Source organism: Myotis nattereri (assembly GCF_964212035.1).
Source record: "Myotis nattereri genome assembly, chromosome: 3".
Taxonomy (NCBI): Eukaryota; Metazoa; Chordata; class Mammalia; order Chiroptera; family Vespertilionidae; genus Myotis; species Myotis nattereri.
The window spans coordinates 215,552,189-215,567,268 of record NC_138077.1 but is presented as its reverse complement, the minus strand read 5'-3'; the positions used below and the strand labels follow the sequence as shown (position 1 = coordinate 215,567,268).

Here is a 15,080-nt window from a genome sequence, read left to right as displayed (position 1 = left end):
AGAAGTTTACCTTGGCAACCACTAAAGCCTCCTCTATTGGTTCGTTGGTCGCTAGGGGTGTGGTCACGGGCCCAGTCTCTGGGCGATCACAAGATCTGGAGTGGCGTCGTTCGGGCCCGGAGCCAGAAGACGCGCCTGCGCCTGCGCGGCCCAGCGCACTTCCGCTGCTTACGTTCTTTCCGCCGGGAAAAGGCGCCCGCACCGGAAGCGGAAATGGTTGGAGGCTCTTGGCTCCGCCCCGGCGTCCATCTTGGAAGCCCGGAGGCGGCGCCGCGTAGTACAGAGCGGAAGTGCTAGTCTGCCCCTTCCCGGACCGAGCGAAGCACCGGCGCGGCCCCTGCCCGCGTCCTTCTCCCCGCGGCCCTCGGAGACCGCGCTCGGCCGCTGCAGAGCCGCGAGGTACCGGCGGGCGGGCGGGCGGGGGCGGGGCAGGAGGGCCGGGCCGGGCCCCGGTGTCTGTGGGCTGATCGGCCCCCCTCCCGCCGCGCGTCCGGGAGGGGCCCCTGCCCGCCCGGGTGGTGCGGGGCGCCGGTGGCCGGGCTGTCTGGAGGGGCCGGTGGAAGGCGTCGGGCTGCAGGCGGGCTGCTCGGGATGACGTGTCGGTCACAGGGCGCATTCGGAGGCGCCACCACCAGGCCGGCCTCGCGGGCAGCGCCTTGTCGGCCCCTGTGCCGAGGACCGGGCCCTGGACGCTGTGCACGCTGGGACCCGGGCCCGGGAAGGGCCTCGTGGCGATCGCTCCGCCCAGGGCACGCGGCGACCGCTCGGGTGCAGCCGGGGGCCCGGTGGGCACCTCGGGGCGGGAGGAGCCCTCGGCCTCGCGGGGGGCCGACGAGGGCTGGAATGGGAACCGAAAGGCGGGAGGGGAGCAGGCGGAGCGGGGGCCGCGCCGCTCGCTCCCGGGAGAGGGGACCCCGGAGCCGCACCGACAGCTGCGCCCGACGTCGGCCTGGTGCGCGCCTCGCCTCGCTTCCTGAGACCCAGAATGAAGCTCTGAGTCCCCTGACCGTTCACCACCGCCCGCCGGTCCCGGGCCTCCCTGGGCGACAGGCCCCCCAGGCGCCCCGGGCGGAGCAGGGAGAGAAGCCGGGACGGAGAGGGGCCGGCGACTGCCCGCTGGACGCGCGCCGTGACCCAGCCCGGGTGCCAGGGCGGCCGCCCCGCGCGGTGAGCCCCGCCTGGAGGAGGCGCGGGGTGCGATCGCGGGCGGGAGTGTGTCCTCGAGGAGGAAGCAGCCTGTCCGACTCCAAAGTCCACATCAATGTTGTTGTTGACGAGTGTGGAGGCGGAGCCGGCTTCCCGGACGGCCGGACGGTCAGCCCGGGACGGGGCCTGGACCCTCGCCGTCTCTGAAACGGCCTCCGGGGCAGCCGGTGCTCCCGTGGCTCCTCCCGAGGCCGGGGCGCGAGTGAAACGCTTCAGTGGTGACGCCTCGGCCTTGACAGGTGCCGCCGGGACCGGGCCGGAGGCGCTCCTGCCGCCTGGCGTCGCCTGGGCCGGTGGCCAGCGTCCTGGTCCGAGTTCTCACGTGGGAAACGGACTGCTCCCCCGGGGATGGACAGCCGCCCTCCGGCCCGGACCGCGGAGGCCGGAGCCTGTCCGTCCTGGGCAGCCTCGTCTCTGCGTCTCCCCGGAGCGAAGGGCACGCCCGCCCCCAGGACCCTGAGGCTCTGCCCTGGACACGCTGCAGGCTGGGGAGCCAGGGAGCCACGGTCGGCTCTGCCGTGACGCGCGCGCGTGGCAGAGGGGCTGCTCCGCGATTTTAGGTGGAAGTTGTGACTGGAAAACGTTTCCATTGGAGACGCGGGACCACACCCCAGCGGCTGCCCTCGCTTCAGAGAGGACGCCCTGCACCCCGGGTGCGACAGCGTGATGGGAGCGTCAGCTGGGGGGGCGGCGCAGGTGCCACGTGTTGAACGGGGGGCTGACGGGCCCAGACGCCGTCAGCCTCTGTCCTGTCTGAGACCAGGACGGGCTTTTCCAGGCGGGGAACCTGGGCCTCGCCACCCACTCCGGGGCCTTGGGAACGAACGGCTGTGGTAGGGGCGGTGCCACCTGTAGGTTGGGGGCAGCGGGGAGCTCGGTCCTGGCGTCCTCGCCAGCTTAGGTCCTGGGTCCTTCTCACCCCAAGGATCGGGCAGCGGCCGGCTGGGTGGCAGGCGAGCCCTGCTCCTCCCAGTGAAGCTGGGCGATGCTGCCCGCTGGCCTGGTGATGTGGGTGCCCGCAGGGTCAGTCCTCGGAACCACGGCAGCGTGTTGCAATAGTCATGAGCAGCTAGGGTTACTCCGCCAGCCGATAAGGAACTGGGGCGCGGCAGCTGACCACCTGAGGTCGGCGTGGCGTCTTCCTCCCGGTGGAGGGGCGGGTGCGGCCCTGAGAGGACCGGGAGGTCCTGGCTGGCCACGGGCACCGCGGAGAGCGGCCTGGACGGGACGGGCTGGGCTGGAAGAAGGGGCGCTTGGGGAACGAGGGCGTGACAGGAGCAGGTGCTGGGAGGCGTGTCTGAGGAGTGGGGCAGGCGTGGGTGCAGGCGTGGGTGCGGTGGCCCAGCCTGTGGACCGGCCCAGGGGGGTGGACACTTAGCCGTGACTTCAGGGGCGGCGGGGCGGCTCCTGGCCCCCAGGAGAGGCGGCTCCGGGTTGCGGTGGCAGAAATGAAAGTCCACCCCATACTGCTTTGCATGTCACGTGCCTTCCTGGCCTGCCACCAGCCGTGTCACCTGCTGTTCTTGTCCAGGGCAGCTCGCGGGGAGGTGCCCAGAAGCCGGCGGTGGTGCGGGGAAGCTGGCACTGAGCCGCTCCCTGGAGGTGGCGAAAGGGCCCAGACCTGCCTGCTTCCTGGTCTGACCGCGCCTGCGCCTTCTCAGTTACAGGATGTCCGAAGGGGACAGCGTGGGAGACTCCGTCCACGGGAAGCCTTCTGTGGTGTACAGGTTCTTCACACGCCTCGGCCAGGTGGGTGTCGGGGTGCCTGTGCGCATGTGTGCACGAGAGCTGTGCCGGGCAGTGTCCACGGGGCAGGGGTGCCCGTGGGGGCAGGGGTGCCCGCGGGGCGGGCGTGCACAGGAGCCTCGCGCTCGCTCTCAGGACCGGCTACCTCTGTCAGGGGCCGTGTCTTCTCGGAGGGGCCAGTGATGGACGACCCCTGGTCTTTGCCCCACACTTGGTTTCTGGGTTGTTCTCCAACCTTTCATAATGAGAAAACCATCCTTAGCTCCCAAGCGGTACAGACGTAGCGGCCCCCCGACTCTGATCTGGACGCCCTTCCCGGCCACCTGCGTCTGCACCCGTGGCCCCTCGCCCGGTGTGCGCGCGGTGGCTGGACCTGGCGTGTGCAGCGTGCGGCCAGCAGCGCCTCCATGATGCCCCGGCACCACGCGTGTTGTGCTGTCAGTTTTAACGTGAAGAGGGATGTGAACAACTGGGCAGTGGGAGCGGGGAGGGGTATGTCTGGGCTCGCACATCCTGTACTTTTACGACCGGGTGAAGATTTCCACAATTAAAACTTCAATGTTAAGATTAAGCAATTTCAAAAGTAGAGTTGGAAGCATACATGCTAATTACACACGTGCAGGCACATATACATGTGTGTGTACATATAAATTCGAGTTCCTCTGCAAACTCCACGGCTGCAGTGGTGCCACCTGTGCCCGTTCCACGCTGCAGGGTTGGGCTGGCTCCTCGGGGCCATGGGCTGGGTCCTGTGTGCAGGTGGCGACTCCGAGGTGCACGCTTTCCTGCCTCGGGCAGGCCTCCTGGTGCTGAGGACGCCTGCGGTGAGAACTAGTTCTGTGTTGTGTTTGCCTTGAATGGTTGCCATCCATTTGGGGTTAGCGTCATGGCTGCCGCCCGGGGACGCTCAGCCGGAGGCCCGCGGTGGGGGGATGCACATGCGGGCGGCCTGCAGGTGCGTGACGCGCATCACTCCTGTCCTTGCAGATCTACCAGTCCTGGCTGGACAAGTCCACACCGTACACGGCCGTGCGATGGGTGGTGACGCTGGGCCTGAGCTTTGTCTACATGATTCGGGTCTACCTGCTGCAGGTGGGTGTGGCCGAGGCGAGACGGGCGTCGCGTTCCCCGTGGTGCTGGGCTGCTGCTGTCTGCCTGGCGTGCGCGTGCGCGTGCGCGTGCGCGTGCGCTGTGGTGACTGCCTGGCCGGAGGCAGGTTCTCGCCGAGGCGGTTGGCGAGCTTCCAGGCTCAGGCCTCGTCCGGAGTTTTCTCTGGAGCAGGAAGGTGTTTCCTGGCCGTGCGGGCTCCTCCCAGGCGTGGCCTGGGACAGAGGAGGCCGTGCTCCTGGGGGGACACGGCGTTTGCTGGGTGCGTTGTGTCCAGGCTGCGGATGGTCCCACAGACGCAGGGTGGAAACTCGCCTTGGGTGTTGTTCCTGGACGTGTCCCCGCCAGTCCGCCCCCCGGGGCTCTTGGGCCAGCGCAGCAGGATGGGGTCTGCGGGACGGGACGCCTGCGATTCCGGTGGATTCACTGCCATTGGCTTTAGTGGGAACTCGTCTGTTCTGTAATGGGAGGAACGAGCCAGAAACCTTGCTGTAGAGAAGCCGGGCAGGGTGACTGTGCCAGTCACACCTGCGGGGCACCCACACCTGGGCCGCTCTGACCTGGAGGGGGGCCAGGCTCTTCAAAGTGAGCTCAGGTGCAGGTGAGAGTGTGCACGCTGTGCAGGGTTCCTCCCGCCTCGTTCCCGAGGACACAGGGCTCTAGAACGTTCTTACCCGCTTTCTTGATTTCCGGATTTTCCGGTTCTGGTTCCTGCTGGCAGAGAGGAAGGCGCTCCTCGGTGTGTGAGCACAGGTTTGAGGCGCGGCGGGGCTGTCAGCCGGCACATGCCGGCAGCGGAGGGGCCCACGGCCTTGAGGCACCGCCCTCCGCGCTCCCGGGAGCTGGTGGCTTCAGGGGCGTGTGCCTCTGACTGGCCCCCTGGCTTGTCCACTGAGGACACGGCAGAAAACGCCCCGTGGACAGTCGCCACTTGGCTGTCCCTTGTTGTGACCCCTGCTGCGAGGAGCGTGTCCGCTCTCGGTCTGGCCCACGGTCTGGCATCTGCCGGGTGCCCCGGTGCGGTCAGCGTGCCGGCCGGGCGCCTGACCTGCTTCCCTCTCTCCCAGGGCTGGTACATCGTGACCTACGCCTTGGGGATCTACCACCTGAACCTCTTCATCGCTTTCCTGTCTCCCAAGGTGGACCCGTCCTTGATGGAGGACTCAGGTAGGCGCCGCCCGCGTGCTGCTCAGGGCCACTCTGTCCTCCGGAAACGCCCCCGTGAGCCCGATCTGTGTTGCAGACGGGCCTGGAGCCGGGTCCTGGCATTCAGGTGCTCGCGGAATGACCATGGAGCCCCGGACAGCCGTGTGCGGCGGGTGTTCCCTCTGCATCCCGACGTGCAGGCGGAACCGAGGCACTGGGCTGTGTCGCGTGTCGGGGCCGCAAGCGGAGGGGGTGCAGGGTCTGCTCCTTCCGAAACTGCCCGCCCCACTTGCAGGCGCCTCCCCACTCACGTAGCCAGAGCTTCCCATGGCAACGGGGCTGGTGATGGCCACCAGGCCAGAGCGCCCGCCAGCTCCATGAAGGGTGGAGCTCTGGTTCCCAGGCCCTGGGCTTGAAGGTCTTGGCCCCACTGCTCCGGCCATTCCTGGGCAGGTGGGCAGGTAGGGCCGTCCCTGGGCAGGGAGGGCAAGTGCCGCTGGTGGGCAGCGGGGAGGGCGAGTCCCTGTCCCAGCGCCTGAGGACGCCCTCGCTGGGGAGGAAGCGCCGGCGTGTCGGCTGTGCAGGGCGGACCCGGAGCCCCGACTCTTTACAGGCTTTTGGATGGAAACGTGAAAGGAGCCCCACACCCCACGAGATGTGGCCCTTGGGGAGGTGGGGAGAACCTGAGGCCATGTCTGTGGCCACAGCTCCTCTAGCAGCAGCAGGCAGCTGTCGGGCGGGGTGGGGTGGGGTGGGGTGAGGTGAGGTTGGGGGGGCTCAGCCCCCGTGCGAATGCCCCGTCTCCCCCGTGCTCCTTTGTGGGTTGCGGGTGGTGTGTCCCTCAGTTTAACTCACGTGTAGTTGAATTTTTAAGCAGCTGTAAAATATGTGCAAGTTCTTCTTTAAAAGGAACTCTCACTTGAACTTGCTGAAATAACGAGTTGATTCTGACTTGGCTGAGGGCCCGCCTTGCCTTGGCTGAATGACACGAACCTGCTTCACGTTAGGCCTTCTCCTTCCAGAGCGTCAGGGGGGCGTGGAAATGGGGGCGTGGAAGTAAAGGAGGTGGCGGCGCTTTTCCTGACCGCCCTCCTGCCTTTCAGATGACGGCCCCTCGTTGCCAACCAAACAGAACGAGGAGTTCCGGCCGTTCATTCGGAGGCTCCCGGAGTTTAAGTTCTGGTGAGTGAACCCCTAGCGCTGCTGTCCTCGCGGCTGGTCAGTGAGCCTGGGAACAGACCGGGTTGGGTCGCGTCAGCCAGCACGTTGGGCGTTTCAGAGAAATGAGCGGTGTCCTCCTTGGCTTGGGACATTTGTCCCCCCAGCAGGAGCGCGTGCCCGCGGGCGTGGCTGGGCCCAGGGCCCTGGGGGACCGCTGCCCAGTGGCCTCTCCCAGTTGCTGGTTGAGGCCAAAGCTCTTTGAAACGAGCAAAGAGGTTGCGTTTGGGCAGAGCCTCCCGGCACGTGGCAGACCTGCCCCCAGAGGGTGGGCTGCGGACAGTCTCTGTCCTGCTCCACGCACGGCACCTTCTGGGGGAGGCAGCTGGACCAGCTCCTGTCCGCTCAGGTGTCCTCCGCACGTGGGGCTGGGCCGCCCGGGACCGGTGGTGGGGGGCTGCGCCCTGGGAAGTGCTGTGCTCTGGGACGAGGCTGGCTGGTGCCCAGATGCCCTAGAGGCGGTGACATCTGCGTGAGGCGGCGATGGGAGGGTGACAGGAGGACTGGTAACTCCACTCTCGGGGGCGTGGGGGCTCTGTGCCCTCTCTGTCCTGTATTTGTTGGAACAAAACCCTGAAGGGAGTGAGCCGCCACGTCTTTGCTCTGTATTCTGGGCGTGTGGGGGACTGAGCATGACATGCTGGGGGGGGGTGCGCCTGGGAGCCCCGAGGAAGCTGGCCTTTGTAGGAAGGGGAGCCCAGGAGGCGGTTCAGTGGGGCTGTGGGCCGGGCTGCACGGTGGAGCCCTGGGAGCTGCCTGGCCCTCGTGGTCCCTCGGGAGCGGCGTCGGCACCCTCACTGCGGTCAGACTGGGAGGCGGAGGACACAGCTGCGTGCGGCCCGTGTGCGTGCGCTCACCTTCCCTCCTCCCGTCAGGCACTCGGCCACCAAGGGCATCCTGGTGGCCATGGTCTGCACCTTCTTCGAGGCGTTCAACGTCCCGGTGTTCTGGCCCATCCTGGTCATGTACTTCATCATGCTCTTCTGCATCACCATGAAGAGGCAGATCAAGGTACCCCAGGGGCGCCGAGCCCGGAAAGGCGGTGCCGGCTGCAGCAGCCACGGCGCGTGGGGAGGGCAGGCGCCCCATGGAACCTGCCTCGTCTGCAGGAAGCTCTGCAGGCCGGGGGCGGGGACGTGGGCTCGCTCCCCTCTGCCAGCGGTTCTGGGCCACGGCCGGTGTTGGGAACGGGCCTGGGCAGTCAGCCTGGGGGCTGGGTAGGAAAGGCCCTGGGGTGTGCCCTCCTCCTGGGCACGGCGTCCTGTGGGTCAGAGCCGGGACCGGCCGGCCGGTGCCGGGGTTATGCACACTCTGCCCTAAAACAGGCCTGGGCCGACCCACTGCCCACCTCACTGATGTCGGGGCGCCTCCCAGCCCGGCCGGCCTGCTCTCAGGACCGCCCCCCCCCCCCCCCCCCCCCGCTCCCCAGCCCTCGGTGGCCCCGCAGCAGGTGACACCTGGGATGGAAGCTTATCGCCGACGTGTCTGTCTGTCTGTCCCCAGCACATGATCAAGTACCGGTACATCCCGTTCACGCACGGCAAGAGGACGTACAAGGGGAAGGAGGACGCGGGCAAGACGTTTGCGAGTTAGACGGCCGCCTGGCCGCCCCCCGGAGCCCTCGGCGCGTCTGAGCCGTTGTAACGGCGCCTCTTTCTTCACATAAAGTAGTTGATGGCGAGGGAGTCGGATTTCTTTTTAAAAAGGAGCTTCAATTATTTGTAACTGAAATAACAGGTTCTCGAGGAAACTGACACAGAACCTGAATTGCATTGATTCATTTACAGTGACACCAGGTGTTTAAATGGACAGAATGAGTCAGGCTGGGCAGCCGGTCGAGGGGGCTGGGGGCGAAGGACCCTCTGAGGCGGCCGTGGCCAGGCCCAGCGGGAGCAGGCGCTGCGGAGCCTGCGGTGGAGCAGCTGCGTCCACGAGGTGGCACGAACGCTGGGTCCCAGCCGCTTCCCAGCCTCGCCTCGCAGAGGTGGTCCCACCGGCCTCATGACTGGAAGCTCTGTTCCTAGCCACGTGATTGCTCTTGGGGCCTGGAATTATAAATATATATTATATTTTAATTGTTTGAGATTATTTTGACCTATTTCTTTCATACGTGAAGAGTTGCTGAATGTGAATGTTCCCCGGTTCTGTGGGTCCGGCCGGCATCCTGCGAGGATCAGCGGGGACCTGCATGCCGACGTTCCGATGTGATGGAAACATACTCGTGACCCTTTTACTCAGTGACTTTTTAATTCAAACTTTATTAAAGACGGTGTGCCCTTCTCATGGAGTCTTTATCCAGAGGCGCCCGCGGGGACCTCTGCCCAGGCGCAGGGTGGGCAGAGCGAGGCAGGGCTGGGGCGGGTGCGGAGCTGTGCACCGTCCGTTCTCACGTCGGGTGCAGACTGCGGCCGAGCAGCTCCCCATCTGCCTGAGGGTTTCTGACATCAGGTGTTACCGCGTTTCTGGGCTTGAGCTCCTGCTTTTTAAAAAAATCCCCCCAAGGATGTGTTCATTCGATTTTAGAGAGGAGGGGGGAGAAATACATGGATGTCAGAGGGACAGCTGTGAGCTGCCTCCTGTATGCGCGCCCCCCCCCCCCCCCAGCATCGAACCCACAACCCTTTGGTGCCAGGACGGGGCTCTGACCCACGGAGCCGCTGGCGGAGGCCAGTTCAGACTCTGCCCCACCTCTCACACCGTCGCCCTCGGAAGCGCTCAGGCCTGGCATGGTGGGAAGCTGTGCGGTTGGCCAAGTGTTAAGTCAAGGATTTCGGGGCCGGTGGCGGCCTGCCCTGGGCCCCTCGTCTGGGGTCTGCTGCTCAGGCCGGCCGCGCCAGTGGCCCGTGACCTTCATTCCCGCGGAGAACAGCGTCTGTTGCCGGACAGCTCACTCCAGGGAGCACTGCACGGCAGCAGGGGTGCCACGCAGACCGAGGGCCTGGCCCGGGCGGGTGCCCCAGCCTGTGGCCTACTTCTGTGGAATTGGTTTCTTAAGGGGACTTACGGCGAAGTTTTGTCTCTGTCTCTGGCACAAGTTAAACGGTTTTAAAACCTGGAAGATACAATACGTGGCAGGAAGTAGCTGGACGGCCTCTGAGGGGGTCTGTGGCCTCAGGGTTAGGAAACTCGGGAAAGCTGGCTGCCCAGCAGGAGCCCCGGGCGGGGGGCCCTCAGTCTGTAGGGACCAGGACAGACCTGTGTCCTAAATGGGGAACAGACTCGACATGTGAATTAAGGCTGGTTTGGCTCAGCAGTTAGAGCTTCAGCCCACAGGCTGGATGGTCATGGGTTCGAGTGACCAGAGGCACGTACTTCAGTTGCAGGTTTGATCTCGGGCCCAGGTTGGGGCGCAGGTGAGAGGCAACCAGTCTGTGTGTCATGTCCATGTGTCTGTCTCTCCCTTTCCTTCCTCTCTAACCATCAGCGGGGAATCCTCAGGTGAGAGGCAGCCAGTCCGTGTGTCGTGTCCATGTGGCTCTCTCCCTTCCCTTCCTGTCAGCGGGGAATCCTCAGGTGAAGAGAGGCCCCTGCTGGGCGCCCTGGCCTCCACGCCCGGGAGGGGCTGTGCCTGGCCGCTCGCAGCGGCTGTGGAGGGGGCAGGGTTAGTAGGTGGGGGGCTGGCGGGCTGCACTTGCCCACTCAGGCCACATCTTGCCCACCTGATGGCGGCTTGTCTTCTCATCACAGAAGGGACCGGTGTGTCCTCAGCTCTGCGGCCTGGGGAAGGGAGGGCCTAGGACCTGGTCCCAGGGAGCGAGTCCCTGCAGAGCCACCGCCTGGCACTGCGGGGCGAGGGGGTGCCACAGGGCCGGCGGGAACTGAGCTGAGCGGAGCCCCTGCCCGAACCTGGCCGGGAGCCTTGGACCAGCCGCCCAGCTTGTCCTCCTGAGCTGCTGGCGCAGCATCTCATGTGACAAAAAATATAAAATCAGAGGATTTTACGGTTTCTGTGCAAGTTTGTCAGAATTCATTATGTCTCTCCTGACAGGCGGCTGCCGGTGGCTCCATCCGTCCGTCCTGTCACCGGAAGTGCCGCAGGTAGACCAGCTTCTGGGGAGGGAACCTCTCCCGGCACAGGGGACACTCCGTCTGGGGGGAGGGAGAGGTCACATGGGCTGTGCCCGCCCCACGAGCCCCTCCATCAACGCAACACAAGACAGTTTGCATGTCTTCGAAGCCGCAGCCTGAAAAGGCCCTCACCCGGGCGCTGGGAAGAGCAGGGAACTGCAGCCAGAGCAGCAACCCGCCGGCAAGACGGCCAGCCTGGCACAGTGACGGGATGGGGGCTGAGATGCCCACGGGGCTGCCTGTGCCCATTGCCCATCCCGTTTCCTGAAGCCGGGCAGTCCCACCCCCAAGGGCCACCTGGGTGAGACCAGGTCAGCCTCCCTCCAGCCCTGCAAGGTTGGCCGCTCGCCTGCCAGGCACCCACGGGGCAGCCGAGGGGTGAACAGTGAGCATCACGCCCCGTTCACCTCACCGGATGGCCCACCGGGGGCCATCACCAGCCCCGCCCCGGAGATGCTGGGTGCGGTGAGCTCGCCATGAAGCGGGGGGCCCAGGACTGGGCCTCCTGGGTCAGATGGAGGCGAGAGGCTCAGTGCCCCCTCGCCCCGAGGTCTCCAAGGCCAGGGCAGGGCTGTCCGAGCTCCCACGGCCGTCATGCTGGGCGCCTGTCTGGCTGGAGGGCAGGGTCTGGCATGTGTGACCAGGAGCCTCCAGGAAGGGACACCCCCCAGGAGCGATGCGCTCGGATGCTTCTGGCCAAGTGTCCACAGGCAGCTGTAGTGCCTGGACCTGACCCGACCCCCTACCTGCCCACCTGGGGTTTAAAGACACCCGCCTTCCCTCGTTTCAGGGCGGCCGCCTGGCGGTCCCCCGGGACCTGCGCTCCGAGGGCTGCTGACCTTGGTGTCGCACCACTGGGTGATGCACTCCCAGCAGAACAGGTGGCCGCAGGGCGTGGCCGTCGAGTGCCTGCGCTCCTCCAGGCACAGGGTGCACAGCGAGGTCCGGGACACCGCTCTCTCCTCCGTGAGGCTCCTGTGGGGGGGGGGGGGGGGGGAGGACTGAGCCTCAAAGTCCTTGCTGAGCCGCCCGAGCCCTGGTGCCGCCCGCTCACCTGCGGTGAGACAGCCTGCGGTGTAGCTTCCACTCCCGCTGGGCGCGCTGCCTCTGCCGGAAGCCGTAGAGCTGCAGGCCCAGCGACAGCGCCAGGTGCAGCAGGGAGACCAGGCCCAGCAGCCGGTAGCTCGCCCGGGCCCTCAGGTCCTCTGCAGGCGGGCGGTGGAGGCGGAGCTGTCAAGGACCCCAGGGGACAGTCATGACCGGCACACAGACTGGACCGCCTGGAGGCCAGCCCTGCCTGCACTCGAGTGTCCTGTCCAATGAGGCCCCGCCCGGCCCCCTCGGTGCACGGGAACGGAGAATGGCATGGGCCTCAGGTGAGTGAGAGCAGGGCCACCTTCCAGGGCCTGAGCACAGGTGGGGGCAGTCAGGGACGCTGCTGGACAGCTCGGCCTCGTCCCAGCAGAGCAGCGAGAAGTGTGCTGACCACTCTGGCTGCACACTTGGGGGTGGGGGACATCCAGGGACCCCAACGCCGAGAGGAAAGGAACCAGCAAAGAAGCCTGAGGAGGAGCACCCAGCGGGCAGGGCAGCCGCTGCTCACACCGTGTGGCAGGAACAGGCCACTGTGCCACCGGCATGACTGTGCCAGCCCCTCCTGCAGCCAGTGACGGGCAGCTTCTGGCCATGTCCACTGCCCGCCTCCCTCCCCTTGGCGGGGAATGGAGGCAGCCACGTCAGCAGACCGGCCGGGCCCTGGTGCTGGCAGAGAAGAGCCCACGGCAGCCCCGGGGCCCCAGCAGAGGGAAAAGCCCTTGGGCTGAGCCTGCGTTTCCAGGCTCCTTTGTGACAGCAGCTCAGCAGCACACACAGGAGCCCGTGGGGACGAGACTGGACCCACAGGGGAGGCACAGGCGTCGGGACCATGCTGCTGAGGGAGGTGAAGGGGGCAGGGGAAGGTGGGGCTTCTTCACAGGGAGCACAATGCTGGGAACAGCCAGGACCCTCTGGCCGGGGACCCGCTGGTGGGCAGGCAGGTCCCAGGGCGGCTCCTAGGTGACTGGGGCAGGGAACTGGGACAGGAGGGTGTGAAGTGTCCTCCAGCAGAGCGGGCGGCAAAGACTAGGGAAGACAGGCGGGGTGCTGTCAGCATTGGGGCTCACGTACATCAGGAGACACACCTACACGTGACCCACCATCAGGGCAGCCTGGGAGGTGTGGCCACAGGCCTGTGCTCTGAGGAAGGAGCAGGCGCAGGGCCTGCACCGGGTGTGGCCCGAGGCAGACTTGCCATACGTACCCTCAGGGTTTGTGGAAACTAAACTTCCTTGTTTTTTATTTTTTTTAGAAAAATGTGAACCAACAAAACCAGTGGAGGGTTGGGCCCAGCCCCATGACTGCTAGCCCACAGCGGCCCTGAAGAGCCAGCCCCACGCGGGCGAACCCGGATCAGGTGGCGGCACCGCACTTACGTAGGTGACTCCGGCGAGCCTCTTGGCCAGGTGGTAGAAGGCGCCGTGGATGTAGAACCAGGCGACGTGCAGCCGGTGGAGGCAGCCCAGGCCCTGCCTGAACACCAGCACGGCCCTCAGCAGCGCCTTCCTCTGCGGCTCGGGCAGGGCCGCCACCTGCCTGTGCACCCAGCGCCTGGCTCCCGACCGGCCTCTCGCGCTGGGTGCCAGGCTGCCCGGCGCTGGGCGGGCGCCGTTGCCATCGGCCTGCAGCTCCTGCTCCAGGTGGAGCAGGGCCTTGTCCAGCACGTAGGGCAGGACCGTGTGCAGCGCGACCAGCACGCCGCGGCGCAGCCTCGGGGGCACCTGCCTCCGGGACGGGTCCACCTGGACGAGCCCCACGTACTCCTCGCCGAGGGTCTGGTAGCCTGGGGGCGGGAGACACCCACGGGCAGGCTGAGGCAGGTCTGAGCTCGCCGAGCCCCCGCTTTCTTCTGAAGGACGGGGTCCCCTGACAGGCTGTGCCAGGCCGCTCTCGGCCACGGGCTCCGCCACGGAGAAGCGTCTCCACGGCACCGGCCAGGCCCAGGGGAGAGGTCCCAGGGACAGAGGATGAGAGGGGACACCACGCGACAGGTGAGCGGAGTCGGGGCTCCCAGAGGCCCCGGTGCGCTCAGGGCCCGGCCTCCCGCAGCTCCGGGAGCTTCAGACTCCGCCCTCGGCCCCTCCCGTCCTCCGCGCTGGGCGTGTGTTGTGGCCCCGGGTCCGAGGCCCCGGGCGCGTACCGGCCAGCGTGGTGAGGCCGAAGTAGGCCACGTCCGACAGCAGCTCGAGCTCCTTCCGCCACTCCAGCCACTTCCTGGCGCCTGAGAGCAGCAGCGGCATCGTTACCGGGCGGGGCGAAGGGGAGGGCCCGCTGCCCAGGCCCAGCACGACCACCTGCCCTCGGGCCGAGACTGTCCGAAACGCGCCCCCTCCCCGCCCCCGGCCTCGGCGGCCCATTCTGCGGCCCCTGCTCCTGCCTGGCCTGGGCCACCGCGTGGAGTCCCTCTCCCCGCAGGGCCCGCCTGGGGGTGTCCTGGCGCCCGGAGGCCGCAGGACAGACCGGGTGAGACTGAGTGACGACGGCCCAGCACCCACCCCGCTCCCCACCCTGCGGTCATGGCTTCGGGCAGCTCCAGGGTCTCCGGACCCCAAGGTCCCAGCCTGGAGGCGGGGACGCCGAGTCCCGCTTTGCAGGGTGTTGGGGGGTTAATACTGGGAAAGCGCCGACACGCGCCCGGCGCCATCGACAGGCCCCGCCCGCGCTCCCGGAGGCTCCCCACGCCCCTCGCCCTCCCGGCGGCCGGCGCCCACGGCCCTCGCTTCCTCCTCCAGCGCAGGTCTCGGCGGGGGCGCCCAGGACCACCCACGGGCCGGGCACCGCCAGCGGCGCCCTCGACGCTCACCCGCCAGGCTGTGCAGGGCGCTGCCCGCCGCGCTCCGCAACCCGCCGCGGTAGTAGTCGTCCTTCTGGGCCGCGCGGACCACCTCGGGGGGACTGGCGGCCGCGGAAGCCATGGCCGCGGGGACCAGGATGGCCACGCCCACCTGGCGCTGCCTGGTGACCGGCTGGGCGTGCGGCGCACACCTTGTGCGTCACGACCCGCGGGGCGGGGCCAGTGGGGGCGGGTCGGAGGACGGCCGTGCCCGCAGGCTCGGATTGGGCGATGAGAGGGCGCGTCGCGCTGGGGACGGGGGCGGGGCGGGGCGGGGCCAGGTGGGGGCGGGGGGGAGGACGGCCGGGCCCGCGGGCTCGGATTGGGCGATGAGAGGGCGGGTCGCGCTGGGGACGGGGCGGGGCCAGGTGGGGGCGGGTCGGAGGACGGCCGGGCCCGCGGGCTCGGATTGGGCGATGAGAGGGCGGGTCGCGCGGGACGGGGCGGGGCCTGCCTCCTGGAGGCCGGGGCTGGAAAGGGTGGCGACCCGCCGGAGCCGAGTGGGCGAGCCGGGCGGGTGCAGGGGAGGCGGCGAGCGAGGCCGGGGCCTGGTCCGAGGGCGCCGGACGCGGCGGGGTTCCTGCGTCTGAAAGCGGACCTGGCCGCTCCCGTACGAGTGGAGCGCGGGACAAGCCCTCGGGACTGCGGGGCATCGAAGCCA

At 67.5% G+C, this 15,080-nt stretch overlaps 2 protein-coding genes across 4 annotated transcripts; one reads left to right on the top strand and one right to left on the bottom strand.

The window, feature by feature from the left end:
- The first annotated feature begins 258 nt into the window (after nucleotides 1-258).
- On the top strand, nucleotides 259-8,703 carry RER1 (retention in endoplasmic reticulum sorting receptor 1). The gene is made up of 7 exons (XM_081086272.1): nucleotides 259-399; nucleotides 2,868-2,955; nucleotides 3,940-4,044; nucleotides 5,127-5,226; nucleotides 6,309-6,387; nucleotides 7,299-7,434; nucleotides 7,927-8,703. The coding sequence occupies exons 2-7, from the start codon at nucleotides 2,875-2,877 to the stop codon at nucleotides 8,014-8,016; spliced, it is 591 nt and encodes a 196-aa protein (XP_080942398.1). The 5' UTR covers nucleotides 259-399; nucleotides 2,868-2,874; the 3' UTR covers nucleotides 8,017-8,703.
- Nucleotides 8,656-14,533, bottom strand: PEX10 (peroxisomal biogenesis factor 10; the record flags this gene model as incomplete). 3 transcript variants are annotated; one of them, XM_081086271.1, is made up of 7 exons in its annotated part: nucleotides 8,662-8,899; nucleotides 11,331-11,466; nucleotides 11,546-11,721; nucleotides 12,963-13,055; nucleotides 13,119-13,369; nucleotides 13,727-13,807; nucleotides 14,390-14,501. In XM_081086271.1, 7 exons carry the CDS (start codon nucleotides 14,499-14,501, stop codon nucleotides 8,810-8,812), a joined length of 939 nt encoding a protein of 312 aa, XP_080942397.1. In that variant the 3' UTR covers nucleotides 8,662-8,809. The 3 variants fall into 3 exon arrangements, with proteins under 3 accessions (XP_080942396.1, XP_080942397.1, XP_080942395.1); XM_081086270.1 differs by having other exon boundaries at nucleotides 8,656-10,512; nucleotides 12,963-13,369; nucleotides 14,390-14,533; XM_081086269.1 differs by having other exon boundaries at nucleotides 12,963-13,369.
- Nucleotides 14,534-15,080: the final 547 nt, after the last annotated feature.